Source organism: Centroberyx gerrardi, chromosome 11, assembly GCF_048128805.1.
Source record: "Centroberyx gerrardi isolate f3 chromosome 11, fCenGer3.hap1.cur.20231027, whole genome shotgun sequence".
NCBI classification, from domain to species: Eukaryota; Metazoa; Chordata; class Actinopteri; order Beryciformes; family Berycidae; genus Centroberyx; species Centroberyx gerrardi.
Genome location: NC_136007.1, coordinates 17,751,900 through 17,765,561, shown reverse-complemented (window position 1 = coordinate 17,765,561; position 13,662 = coordinate 17,751,900). Strand labels below are relative to the sequence as shown.

Here is a 13,662-nt window from a genome sequence, read left to right as displayed (position 1 = left end):
ACAACACTTTGAATGCGAAGATGAAGTATGTCCTTTCTCCTGCATGCTATCTCTCGCCACCCTTGCCCCCCTCCGCCTGCCTACATACACACCTCATTTAATTCAAATGGAAAATCTAAGTAAAGGGAGAAGTGAAAAGCGCCCACCTTGAGCATTTTTCCTGTGTTTCCGCTGTAATAAATCACTGGGCGTTCTCTCTTCATCAGGATAGATATCACTTCTACATGCCCCAACATCCATCCTGGTATTCTGACACCACACTCCTGTTTTGCGCTGAATAGGCAGTACTTTGAGACTGAATTACGATGGGCTGTGCTATCAGCCCATATGCAAAACAGCCCACCATTTGACATGTGGCGGCACGCAGACTGAGAAGAGATTGTCGCCAATATGGCAAAAGTAGCGACTGATCTTGAGAGAACTACTGTACTGTCGTATATATTCATTAAATGGCTGCTACCAAAACAGAGGATGCAGGTTTCAACCGATGTCTTGCATGCATCAATCAGCGGTCATGTTTAACAGAGTACAAAATTATAGTGTGGGAATTGGTTTCTGTAAACAGCTACTGCCCATATACTGTATGTTAGCAGTCCTTAGTCTATTCTGAGCCTGAGTTTAATACCTTACATACGTTGGACATTCCAAATTTAATATTAAGAAGTGTAGCAGCTTCTTCTATTCACATGTTTGAACTCGCACTTTCATATTTGGTCATTTACATGTCTATTCTACTCACCGCACAGCCTCACTGCATCTGATCTGCAGTTTCATGGCTACATTTACTGCTTTTCCATTACAAATAAGATCAAGCTGCAGCTGGGACTCATTTGGGTCAATGGGAAATGAGATCAGTAAAACCCGGGTTGCGTATGGCAGACAGGGACTGGTGACCATACTTTGATGCCATGGCTGCAGGGTGAATTGGCACTGAGCCGCATCGGAGTGGTAAACTGAGTGCCGCCTATAGCCAGAGATCAGGTGCTTACAGTTATGGCTACAAACTGCCACACAGCCACAGTGAATTGTCTGGGTTTAGCATCCCTGGGCTCCTGGTCCCTATTGATGTACTGGATCATTTAACTGTGAAATGTACGGTAACCGGTCCTTCAGCTGGAATCACTAGATATCAAACACCTTTACAGTAAATTGGGACAAATACCCAGTCCAGACTGAACAGTCTTGAAAGACAGCTGTTCCATTGTGGAGAAACTTCTGAATATGGCTTTATGACATAACCCTGCTGTGGAAGCAAAAAGACCCTCAACCCTTCTGTATACAGAGGTATCTGCACAGGAATACAGACTTTTAGGCAATGAGAACTTTGGATAATCCCCAAACCAATTAGATCATGCTATTTCCATTGTTAATATAATAGCATTTGGTGTTTTTTATAATATTTACAAGCTATATTCTTTATAAGATTTCTAAGGTATATTGCTTCCCTATTAATGATTATCAACCATGAACTGAAGTGTCTCTTAAGAAGAAGTGACCTGCATCTCCCTGTGTTTTCAAACTTGGCTCGCTTCAGCTGTTCAAAGTGGCTCAGAGCAATTAGGCAACTATTTTTGTGCACTTGAACACTCTAAATAAACTCAGACCCCTCTGGAAAAAAACCTAAATCAGTCGACCCTGTGGGGAAGTTTGTCACGTTAGTAGATCCCAAACATATTTTAAGAATACACAGAATGGAACTTGCATTTGTATCTTGTGCTTTGTACTGTGGTGGGAATTATATTTACAGATTTTCTTGTGAACATGTGTCTTATGCTTTTTAGGTGCGTTTGTTCGCTCATGTGTGCGTGTGTACATTTGTTTGTTCGTTCATTCGTTCTTTCGCTCATGTGTAATGCTTTTTGCAATGCTCACTGCTTAGGGGAATTGCAGTGAGCACTGTCTAGGCAGCGCAGAGCCCCAAGAGCCCTGCATACGGGAAATACAGTGTGCACTTGTAAACCAGGCAGTACGGTAGAAGTCAAACAAGCATCAACCAACTCAAGGCTGATTTGAATCTATCAGCTATCTGATTTGAAGGCTAGATTTCAAATCAGACAGCTAACATTTCTAGATAGCCAGGGTGTATTTATAATGGAAATAGCTAGTTCAAAAGCATTGAGGCAAATACCACACAATTTAAGAATTGATATATGCAGCTACAGAACCAAAGCTCAACGACGTCAACATGATCTACAATGTGGAGCTGTTAAATTGACAATGAATCGGATCCTGACTTTGTGGAACATATAGAATGTTTGCGTGAGGTTTTCCACCCCAAAGAGTTTCATTTCACAGAGGTGATAACCATTGTGAAAGAGAAAATGTACCCACAACCCCAGAGAAACCCCTGTGGGTGCACTCACAGTCACCTCTTTCATCTTTTCCATTTCATTCTCAGTGGAGCTATACATTGGTGTGACATTACAGACCTAGGACAGGACAAGCTCTTTTCTCCTCTTTCTGCCTATAAGGGACAGTGGTGAATGTTCACTAACACACCTTGAACAGTAACATTTTACATCTCCACATGCAGCTCTGAAGCTCTTTACTTGAAGCTCTCCAAAATAATTACAAAACAGATTACCATGAGCAATTGACAGCAATCACATGGATTTCTAAAGTGTGCAGGGCTATCTATGCCAATAGACAACACTTCATAAATTACTCAAGCACAGCAAAGACTTCACCTTCTGTTACATTTGCAGAGTCTCCAATTCCTTGTTCATCCTGTTTATGTGCATCTACAGTATGCTCAGTGAAATTCATTCTCTCTCTGGTGCACCGCTGACAGAAACCCATTTAAGACATAAGCTGGTATCATCGTTTATTACAGCATAAAGCCAAAATAATGAAGGATAGTAGCCTTAGAAAGCACCACAGTACTGTATTGTACTGTATTTGCACTGATAATCAAAATTATTTCCCACATTCAACATTGGGAGGTGAGCAAGACAATGTAAAATGCTGACATAATCAGCAACCGTTGCAAAGTAGCTGAATGGTATGCAACAGCCCTATCTATCCTGACATACACTACAAATATGACTCGCAGAGCAGGGCGGTAACACTTTACTGTGCATGAAATCCTGTTTATAACACAGTCATAACACCGGTGTAAGTGCTGCATAACAGCATATTCATGCATACTGATTCAGTCCTTGTCTAAAGCTTTCATTATGCGTTTGTGTAAGACCTACGTCATTTGCAACATAGCAGCGTGGAACAGAGTGGCAATTTACTGAGGGGAGATTTTCAAATAAAAGTCCTCCTGGCATTGACATTTTAACTGAAAAACATGCCTTGGGTTCATGCATTGAGTGGTGATGCTGTTTTTCGCACATTGTCTGCCGTGTGATAAATGAACCACCGCTTTGTATTGCCTACCTTTGCGTGTGCTTTCCACTTCTCTCTGAACTTCTGCTTACAGTCCAAGTTCAATTAACTTGTCTGTTGGTTGTTTAGCTGTTAATTACTTGCTATACTTGCCTTACTACCTAGATGTACAGTTACTGAAACGACATTTGGCAAAATGTATCAATGGTAATGCCACTTATTGGACCTTTGGGTATGTATCCCAGAGCAGAGAGGCTCCTTGTTGCCTCTAAGGCAGAGCAATTGCAGTTGGTGGGTTGACACTGGGGTCAATTGGGCCACCAGACACACATGCCTAGCTTGTCACTGCACCCACCCAATCAGCTAACAGTTGGTCTCTATGTGGGGAGGACAAATAGTTAAACTTGTGATTTCATCAGTTCTAAAGCTTTAAACCTGATGCTGAGGGATCTTCCCCTTTAAAATGACATGTAGTGCGATTTGCAATTTTACTGCAATCAGCAGTATGAGCGAACATCTTGTTAAATAGCTGATCACAATAAACTTTGCTGGTAAGTGTGTGCGTTAATCAGTGGGAGGGTAAATACGCACATTTCCCATGGAGCAGCTCCCATTTAACGTCAGTGGAAAATGCTATAAATAATGGTATGGTTTCCATTCCCAGTCTTGTCAAGTCGGATAGCATTTAGCTGGCTTCTTTATGTCGTGAAAATAAAACATTCATCATGTTGGCTGACAGGTAACTGATAGCAGTCCCCTCTTAAACTATCAAAAAACATTTTACGGTATACATAATTAAATTTCCCTCAGACTGTAAAAAGATTTATTCCTGATCCAGATGCTTTTTCTCTACCCTATATCATGCATTGCTTGAATAATTTTTCTGAGTGCATTAATGAACTTCATCAATGAACCTGCTCTAGTATGCTGTAGCAAAACCCCTATGCCAGCATTCAGTTGGTCATTTAAAAATACATTCTCTCTACAATGACAAGCTCAACCCAGAGTCACCATTTCAAAAGTGCTTGCCTCAGAACCCCCTCCAGACATTTGTCAACTATATTTAGCGAGGGGGGATTCACCCTTATGCTCTCCATGATCAGTGCTAGTGCATGTATGAACATGCAAGTCTACTTGTCAGTTAAAAAGCTTTACAAAGATAATATTTTCCCATCGCAGCATATTTAACTCTATGCATCTATTGAATAGACCATGAAATTCTGAAGTGTCAAGTTTGGATAAATGAGGTTTCAACATGTTCTGTTCTGTGCAGCACAGAAACTGTGCTGGCTGGGAAGGCCTAGCACTTGGTTAGGACTCAGCAGGAAGAGGTGCATGTTCACAGCATTTGTGATATGTCGCCCTTCGAGCTTTGTTAATGGTGGAAGCTGAGATCATAAAACCCATTTCGGTGATGATGACAGCTTGATTTGAAATATGTCCTCCACAAGGACGAATGTGTGAAGGAGGTGACAGCTAAGCTGAGCTCTCTTATCTCTTCGAACTGACTCAACTGCAGTTTTGACTTTTGTTTTTTCTTCTTTTGTGCAAGATCATTACACTGATTTTCCTTCGGTAGAATCCTGAGCAATGCTGCACACTGGTGACCCATGATTCCAGTTCCCATGCACAAATCAATAATGGTGGCAGATCATCCCGCCCCTTCTTCCTTACTGACAGTACAGACCCTACCCACCACAGCCCAAGACCTCTAGCAGCAACAAAAACCCGACAAACAAATGATCTGCTCCAAGATCCTGTGCAGAAACAGATACACATACACAACAGCAGAAATACATTTTTAAAAAATTAATTTAAACCGTAAGCCTTTAGCCAGCATTTGTCTAGCAAAGGTGGAGTTGCAGCTTAAAAATCTTCTACAACACTTTCTGAGAATGTGTGCAGCCTTTTCTATGCAGACCTTAACATGAGATTGCTACTGTACAATTGTATAATTTTGCTCTTTTCGTCCAGCTTTTCTTTGAAGATTGCGCTCAGGGCGCACACATAATCCATAACTTTTGTTGCAATGATTGCCTTGAATATTACAGCACCATAAAGAGAAAGTGCTTTAATCACTGACTCATTTTCTATTAAAATATAATGTATACTGTATATTGCAATGCATTGCAGAGACATCAGTGTGCTCTAAATTATATAATTCTATACTTTGTCAATTCTTTACGCTAAGGTGCCAGTGCTTTCCTGGCACAGAGATTCAATAAGCTGAGAAGGGAATCCTCAAAACCCCTAAACCAAGAGCAGCTTGTTCTTCAACTACAGTAAAAGTTGGTTCTATTGTTGCTGACCCTATCTGTGACTGGGGACTGGTGATAGATCCTGTCACTAACCAGTCCTGCTCCCCTAAGGCTGCTGAAAGTTACCATATGGCTGAGGTAAGCTAGCCATTTCAGTAATATATGGACCCTGCTGCATTAATTCCTACATAAATCAGATGTGTATGGTCATATTTTGTGCAAGTTTTTAAACCAAGCTTGCTATAATCAGGCATTCAGTGCTGCATGAGGCAATGAGTCTGTCATGACAGTACAATTCACAACATCCCAGGTCCGGCAGCTTATTATTGCAGAATGATTATATTATATGACCAATAGTAAGAATTCTAAAGTTTCCTTTTTAAGCAAAGCATTAACAACACACTGGAAGGACGGCCAGCAGCACTAACAGGGTGGAACAGCAAGCGTGGTTGAGTGGAGCATGAGCCTTCTCATGCACAGAGAGGTGCTGAGCAAAGGAGACACTGTGGCTGTGTGCACAACTTGTTTGAACAAGAACTTCAAATCTGAATTATAGGTTAAGCCAATATTGGACATGCTATGCAGCTCATTATTATGCATGAATAATATGAATACACACCAAAGACATGCTTGCCCTTACAATCATCTACATTACATTAAACATTATTAATATCATTATTATTAATATGGTTGTTGTTGTTGTTGTTGTAAAAAAATAATCTACTACAAGGTGGCAACATATCTGTAAATTTGTTGAGAGACTTATTAATAATTATATGGGCCTCTTATGAAACTGATTTAGCTAGGTCGTGTATTTCATTAATCTACTTTAAAAATTAATTCAGAAACATTTTATAGGTCACTTTTATGAAAACCACATTATCATACATCACATCAAAGGTCCTACCATACTAACATAAGTGTTTGTACTGTCTTGAGGCCATTCATCAGGGAAACCGTGTCATGAGTGTTAAAAGGGTTCTACAGTATATATTGAGGTGGGCTGAAATGAGATATTGTCATCTAGGATGTGCACTAATTCTAAGCGCGATTTTATTGTGCAGTCAACTTGGATGGGGAAATAATCCTTTGATACAGAGACATGCATGCTCTTGATTGCCTGTGCAAGTGTGTGTGAGTATGCGTGCATGTGTGTGTGGCTGCGTGAAGGAGAGCAGACCTGGGAGGCAGGAATATGGAAAGATGAGAAGTGAGATGGAAAGAGGGCTACAGAAAATATGAAAACATTGGAAAAGTGCATTTTCTGCAGAAAAAAAGTATACGTTTGCTAAAAACTAGAACAAGATTGTGCAGAAGTTGATTGTGTATGGATATGTTTTGATTTGCTATGAATATGTTTTCCATGTGAAAGCTCTAGCTAGGTAGCTGTTATGCAAAGGATAACGTACAGCTTCGCATCGGGGTCCTGAAGGGTCTTATTTTGCAATAATGACACAGTACCATATCCCGCTTATTATGTGGCTACTTTCCAAAGACATTAATCATTTGACACAAAATATTGATTTAAAATGATTTAATTACAAGCAAATGTAACTAAGAAGCTTCTGCCAAAATATGGTCCAGCAGGACTGCAACCATAGAAACATCTGTAGCTAGCATCCACACTGTAGCAGAACTGTAACCATAGCAACGTAAACAAATTCACTAAGATTGCCTTCAGCCTCTGACCGGCAATAAAAGGTTTCATGCTCCGAATAATATAAATGTAATATTGGAAAAATCTTCCATGTTTCTAACCTGGGTTTGGAGAAACGTCTAACGCGCTTAAGATGAAAACCGCTGACAATGAAAAGGTCAACAATCATGCACATTTATAGCTTTTTTGCAACATGATCTCGTGAAATGAGCATGAACTCTGAAACGCAGATTTACATGCTGTGGACACGAATTATGTGAAAATTACGTTCTGTGACAAATAACACAAATTGGATTCCATGGCAACAGCACAAACTGGATACAGCATTTTGGTTAAGGTTTGGGTAAAGTTATAGTTAAGCAACTACAATAACAGGTTAGGAAAAGTTCTTTGGTCATGGTTAAATAAGAAAAACTTTCGCTAAAACTTAAAATTTGACTCAGTAGAAATCTCCTTCATACAAGCAGGGAATTGAACCGTGGTCACCGGCACCAAAGGCGAAAGCACACACCAGTTTTTCTGCTGTACTGTATCCTTTTAGCCTACTTTTGTATGTGTACATTTATCCAGTACATGATTGTTTTAGGAAATGTGATGGTGGAATAACGTTCGGCCTTTACAGCTAACGTTAACGTCATTGGCTCAGTACGTACCGCTGAGCTCTGTGTTTTGACAGGACAGAAACTCTGATGATAATTTTCTCCACCATGCCGATTCATCTACTATCAATTGATACCAAATTTGATTGGTTGCCGCACTGCATATATCACGCTCATTTGCATTGTATTGACTTGAGCTCAACAAGCTCAGTTCACATCTCGATCTGAATGGAGGCGCTTAGTGAGTCGCTTGCAGGTGTGGCTTCCTCTGTGTGTGTGTGTTCCTTATTTCTCAAGGTACATCAGCTGTTCAAACTCTCAACTTGTCTATTATTATTACTCCATGTATTATTACTCCAAATGCCTCAGGTGTTTTATGTCATGGCGTCCTCCATTGTGTGTAACTATAATCAGGAATAAAACTCTGCCCATACAGCATTTTATAAGATACATAGCCTCGTTCAAAACCTGCATTACACCAACTGAAACGGGATCAAATATTCCAGTAACCGGCAAACTAAAGAGATTATTCATCGCAAATATCATTCCATTCATGTTTCCAAAAAACTAGTCTCTATAAGCCTATGCTACATTTTCATGCATGTACTTTTGGCATCATCCACTTGTTGAGCAGTAGTTACAGTGTCATATCAGTTTAAACTTCATACACAGACATTTCAGAATAGGCAAATTCCACAAATTACTCCCAAACATCATAAATAAGCAAGTCAGTGGCACATGTAGGATAGTGTCATAAAGAGGGGAAATCTGTTTAAAAAAGAGGTAAAAATCACTACTGTTGTCCTTAAATAAGAATGCCCTATTCATTTCTCTGGTTACCTCACTTAATCAAATTCAACTATGCACCCGGGTGATTTGGATTCTGCTTAGTACAGGTTTCTTGTCTCTGGTAGCGCACCACAACCATGGGCTATTTGTTAAGAAGTTTAAGCCAAAGGCAATATTCCAAACAAACAGGGAATAAAAACGGACAGAAATAAAAAAGTCTCACCATTTGCAGCCGATGCATGAGTCAGGACAAAATATCACAACACCCCAGGTTTTGCCATCAAATTCTACAACAATAATAATAACCATAATTACAGGTAGATTACTATTCAGTCCCCCCTTCGACATCCTGAATGGTGGACGGTTGAGAACGCAGGTGAAAAGACGTGCTAAAGCCTGCCATTTGGGTCTGTTGACCATTTTAGAGCTCTGTCACTTGAATTCCAGTTTGGCTCGGAGATCAATGGTGAGGAGAGGACAGGGTCTGAATGGAGTGACTGCAGGCTGGGCTTTTCATGTGGATGTGCTGGCGTTAAGGCCACCGCACATCAGTGAAATCCTATGGCATCACCCCTGGCAACCTGGGACTCTTTTAGACCATTCAAACCGCAGCCTTTTTCCTCCGATGTATACCTTTGAGCTTGTGGGTCTTTTTTTTATTTTTTTATTTCGAATACGGGTGTGGGCCAGGCTGTCGGGAGGCACAGTCAGTGTCCAGCATTGTGCCAAATTAAAACCCTCTTTGTTCACTCTCAAGAGCTGAAGGTCGTCAGCAGTTGTGTCAGGATAGAAGTAGCTGACTGATGTTGGAAATATCAAGACATGATGGACTACAGCTCCCTGGCCTGAGGGAAAGGCATCGCTACTCTGTGCCTGGGATACTCACACTTAAAAACTTGAACCCGCCGCAGAGTGCATTCAAAGGCTGTTGAATGCATCTGTGAAAGAACTTAAAGGTGCAATCTCACCTTCTAGCAACTAACAACAAACTAAAAGTGGATGAGGTTGTTGAAAACATCTTCACAGTTAAACCCTGCCAAGAAAGAGCTAAGTTATAAATCTTCAAAAAAAAAAAAAAAGAAAGAATCCAATCTAGAACCAGAGACCAGTACCGTTCATTCATCTCCCAACAACAGCTTTTGTTTAAATGAATGTGAAATGTTATAGTGATATAAACCATTTGTGGTTCTACATAAAAACGTGTGCCTATTCAAACTTCTACATTACTGCACCACTGTGGAATTGTAACCAACTTTCCCAATAAGTCAGAAAAGGATTTATTCTCTTTCTTTTGATTTGCAAATGAAGGGCAAGCCCAAATTTACCCCTTTGACTTTAATCAGAAACTAAGCATCTTTCACATGTCCTTATGCTTATAATGAATGGATAGTTTGATAATTAATGATAGAAAATTACAGTAGAAGTACTGGGGATGAGACTACTAGTCTCTGTAGAAGAAAACAGGTGACAGCATTTATTTTGATAATACAGAATCCAACTTGAACTTTTGTATTTGGGTTGCAGTACTTATATTCACAGTAATAATTCACAAATCTGAGATACCTTATTTGTGTTTTGAATCCTTATTTGAGTTATATGTGCGTTTATAGCAAAGTGAGTTATTTTCTCTAGTCTGCTGGACTTTTTCGGAAAGTACATATACTGGCCTTTGCTTTGACTTGTATAACTATAGAGCTACAACACAATACCAGTGAGGACATGAATTGAAAAAGGAAAACAAGAGTTCTGTTCAAAGTCACTTCTTTGACTAGTTAAAATTGCTGCCAACTGATATATAGGCACTATCTGAAAAGGCAGAGAGAAACAGAGAGCTGCCATTTGGCAGCACCAGCTACCTAGCTAGCTACATTACTGGAGCAGAGTAGGATGTGATCAGAAGCGTAAACTTTGACTTTGAAATTGTGTTTGTTTGCTTTTGACTGAATTTGTTTTTGTCTTGCTCAATATTTGCAACAGGGATTGAGCTTGCTAGCTGGTACGGCACCAACTGGTAATTCACCAACTCCTGAAATTGGCTACAAATTGAAAAAGCTTGAGTTTGAAATGTTCAAAACTGCTGTTGAGCACCGTGAGCTTATTTCAAAGTCATACAGCATCTGAATAAGAACCTTGTTTTACCAATGCTTCCAATGAATGTATGAAAAAACACTGGAATGGGATGGAACGTATTCGAAAAATAGGACTAGACTTAACCTCAACTATAACACATTTTTATTAATGGCTAACATCAGGCTAACACGTTTTGGCATATAAGCCTTCATCAGAGCATCTGTTTTTGGCAGAGCACCCAACCAGAAGAAGGTTATGTGAGGAGGCGCACCTGCTATACGTTTTTCACTGCTTGCTCTGATTCTCATCAAGTGTGTTGTAGTGGCAGAAGTGACAGGCTGCGGCCTGCAGCCTATTTAAGAGAGCTAATGGTGAACAATGTTTATTTAAAAACATTATTTTGATTCGACACAGTAAACATATAGAGAATAATTGACCGATTAAACATAACTGCAAAATTATGTGTGGAAAACATAACATACTGCTAAATTGTGAAATTATGAGGTCTATTCAATATCCTAAATATTTTCTGCTATTTAGCACTACAGATAAAAGAACAGCCTTACTGCCGCAATCAATTAGGCCACGTGTTGTTCTTTAATCAAATCATCATGATTACATGATTTTGTTTAATGTAGCATAGATTTTGTACATGCAACATGGCTGCATATTCAGACAATAACTCTCCAGATTCCACAGTGAGTCTTGTTGGTGGCAACACACTTTTTTCCTCCCTTAATTTCTGCTTCTGACTTCAGTAAAATGATCTATTCTTGCACTCATCACTCGCAAGCTGCAAGTGGTGACATACAGTACAGTACAAGTCTTTTTTGTGCATAAGGACTAACGACTTACAAGAGAAACTGATAGATATGAAACTGAGATTACAGGTTTGAAAGCCAGCTACTAAAAAAACTGAAGTGATTGTGGCTGAGCATGGGGTGCGTAGGGATTTTGCAGCGATTGGAGGTTACTGGGTTGAGTTTGAGCATGTCGGTGCGTTCCCAGGTGCTGTAGGCCTCTTGCCACGCAGCGCTGTGAGCAGCACTGGAGCAAAGTCCCTTGCTCTTGTTAAATTAACATCACACCACTCCGTGCTCCGCTAACACGCTCCGCTAGTGAAATAGCTCCTTTGTTCTTTTCAGGCAATAATTGTAATAACCGGCCATGAGCTTTTCTGATAAGAAGCTTTTGAATCAATGTGTACAGCAGGAACAATATAGTTGGTGCTGAAATTGATAGCTGTAATCTTATATTCCATATAGGTTTTTAAATTAGAGACATTACTGAGCATGTCAGTCGGTGCTGAGTTATGACATCATCTGTAAGTGACCTTAAACAGACTATGCCGCTAATGATAATGTCAAAGCAATAGAATGGGGAATGTCCTGTGGGTAATCTAAAATAGAGGTGCAATGAAGAAAATAATTTGAGTTGCGAAAAACAATTGCATTTCCCTAAATTTCTCCAAACCTTTCACTCAAACTCTAATTCTTTCTTGTGAGGATGCCAGTATAATCACAAGAGCCTGGTTTGAAATTACTAGCCATGGGCTAGCAGGTTAGTCACAGATCTACACATTTTTATACCATGAACACCTACAGTATGTAGTTAAATAGCTAGAGTAAAAACAATGAACCCAAACAACATACACAACTGACCTGTCATCCCCACTCCCCCTACTTTCATTTATTATCAAAATAACCATTATGTTAATGAGAGGATGTAAAAGATGCACAATTTCCAATAAAGGTTAATGGGGCAAAAATGTCTCACCCTATCTGCAAATCAAATGCCCAGAAATGCCATTATGACATTTTATTGCACGGAGCCCACATGACACCACTAATCACTTACGTATTAAAAAATCAATGAATTCACTATCCCTGACTTCAAGAAACATAGGGTTTGACTGCTTCTCCCTGTGTGTGCCCTACTTCTCGAGGAGCAGCCATCTTCGATATGTGAATAGATGCATAGTAATGACATGGTAGCAGTCACTTCAAAGCCATTCCCTATATTTTGCCACAGGCTAACTCTTCAACAGATTTTAGAGGAATGACTAGTAAATATCATTGTGTTAAAACGTCGACTTGTAAATATCCTGGATACAGGGCTTGAGCTCCAGGAACAGATGTAGTCTCTCCACACGTACCTCCAAAATCAGGCCTTAGACGGATGTCATATCCCTTCAGCAACTTGTCCACGGTGGTCTTGGCCACAGACATTCCGGTGTTTCCAGTGGAGGTGCTGCGGGCAGAAACCATGAGTGTAAGAGCGGTTTTGACGGAAATAATATATATACACATATACAGTATAAAACAGAAAGACTGTCTGATACATATGGCAGAGATATTTTGTGTTCCTGACAGCACACCTACTGTATGCCTAAGCTTAAAATGATGTACTGTGTTCAATACATTAATTGATGCAGGTGTAAGATATGAAAGCCACCTATGAAGAGGAAGCCCATAGATTCATATGGTGGGGCTTTGACCAATGAAAAGGTGAAGTAAAAAAAATAACATAAAATACAAAAAACAGCACCCAACAAATGAAAAATGTAGATCCTTCCATCAGTCCATCTATCGATCTATCTATCGATCTATCTATCTATCTATCTATCTATCTATCTATCTATCTATCTATACTAGTCCCATTTTAAGAAAACATTTATTATTTGTATTTCTTGGTCTTTCAATATCTCAATCTCAATCAATCAGCTTCTATTAGCTATTATTGATGTCAAACATACTGTAACCACTTAATTCCAACTGTAAAATGAGAAGAATTAGTCATTTCAGATTGCTAACAGTCACTGAGAACAATAAGTCACTGCTAGCTGCCCTTAGCGACTAATTCTTTGTATGTTGCAGTCTGTTCTCAGGACTGACTGTGAAATATGTTCGCACTGATGTCCTAAAATATATAAAAAAGCAAACAAAAACAAGACAAA

The 13,662-nt window shown here is 39.6% G+C and overlaps 1 protein-coding gene across 1 annotated transcript in view; it reads right to left on the bottom strand.

Annotated features, from left to right (window-relative positions):
- Window positions 1-12,934, bottom strand: part of gabrb4 (gamma-aminobutyric acid type A receptor subunit beta4) — a 66,926-nt gene extending 53,992 nt beyond the window's left edge. Inside the window, exon 1 of the mRNA XM_071915213.2 lies at window positions 12,862-12,934. Coding sequence (XP_071771314.1) covers window positions 12,862-12,934 — 73 coding nt within the window. The remainder of the gene's footprint in view (window positions 1-12,861) is intronic.
- Between the last annotated feature and the right edge of the window lie 728 nt (window positions 12,935-13,662).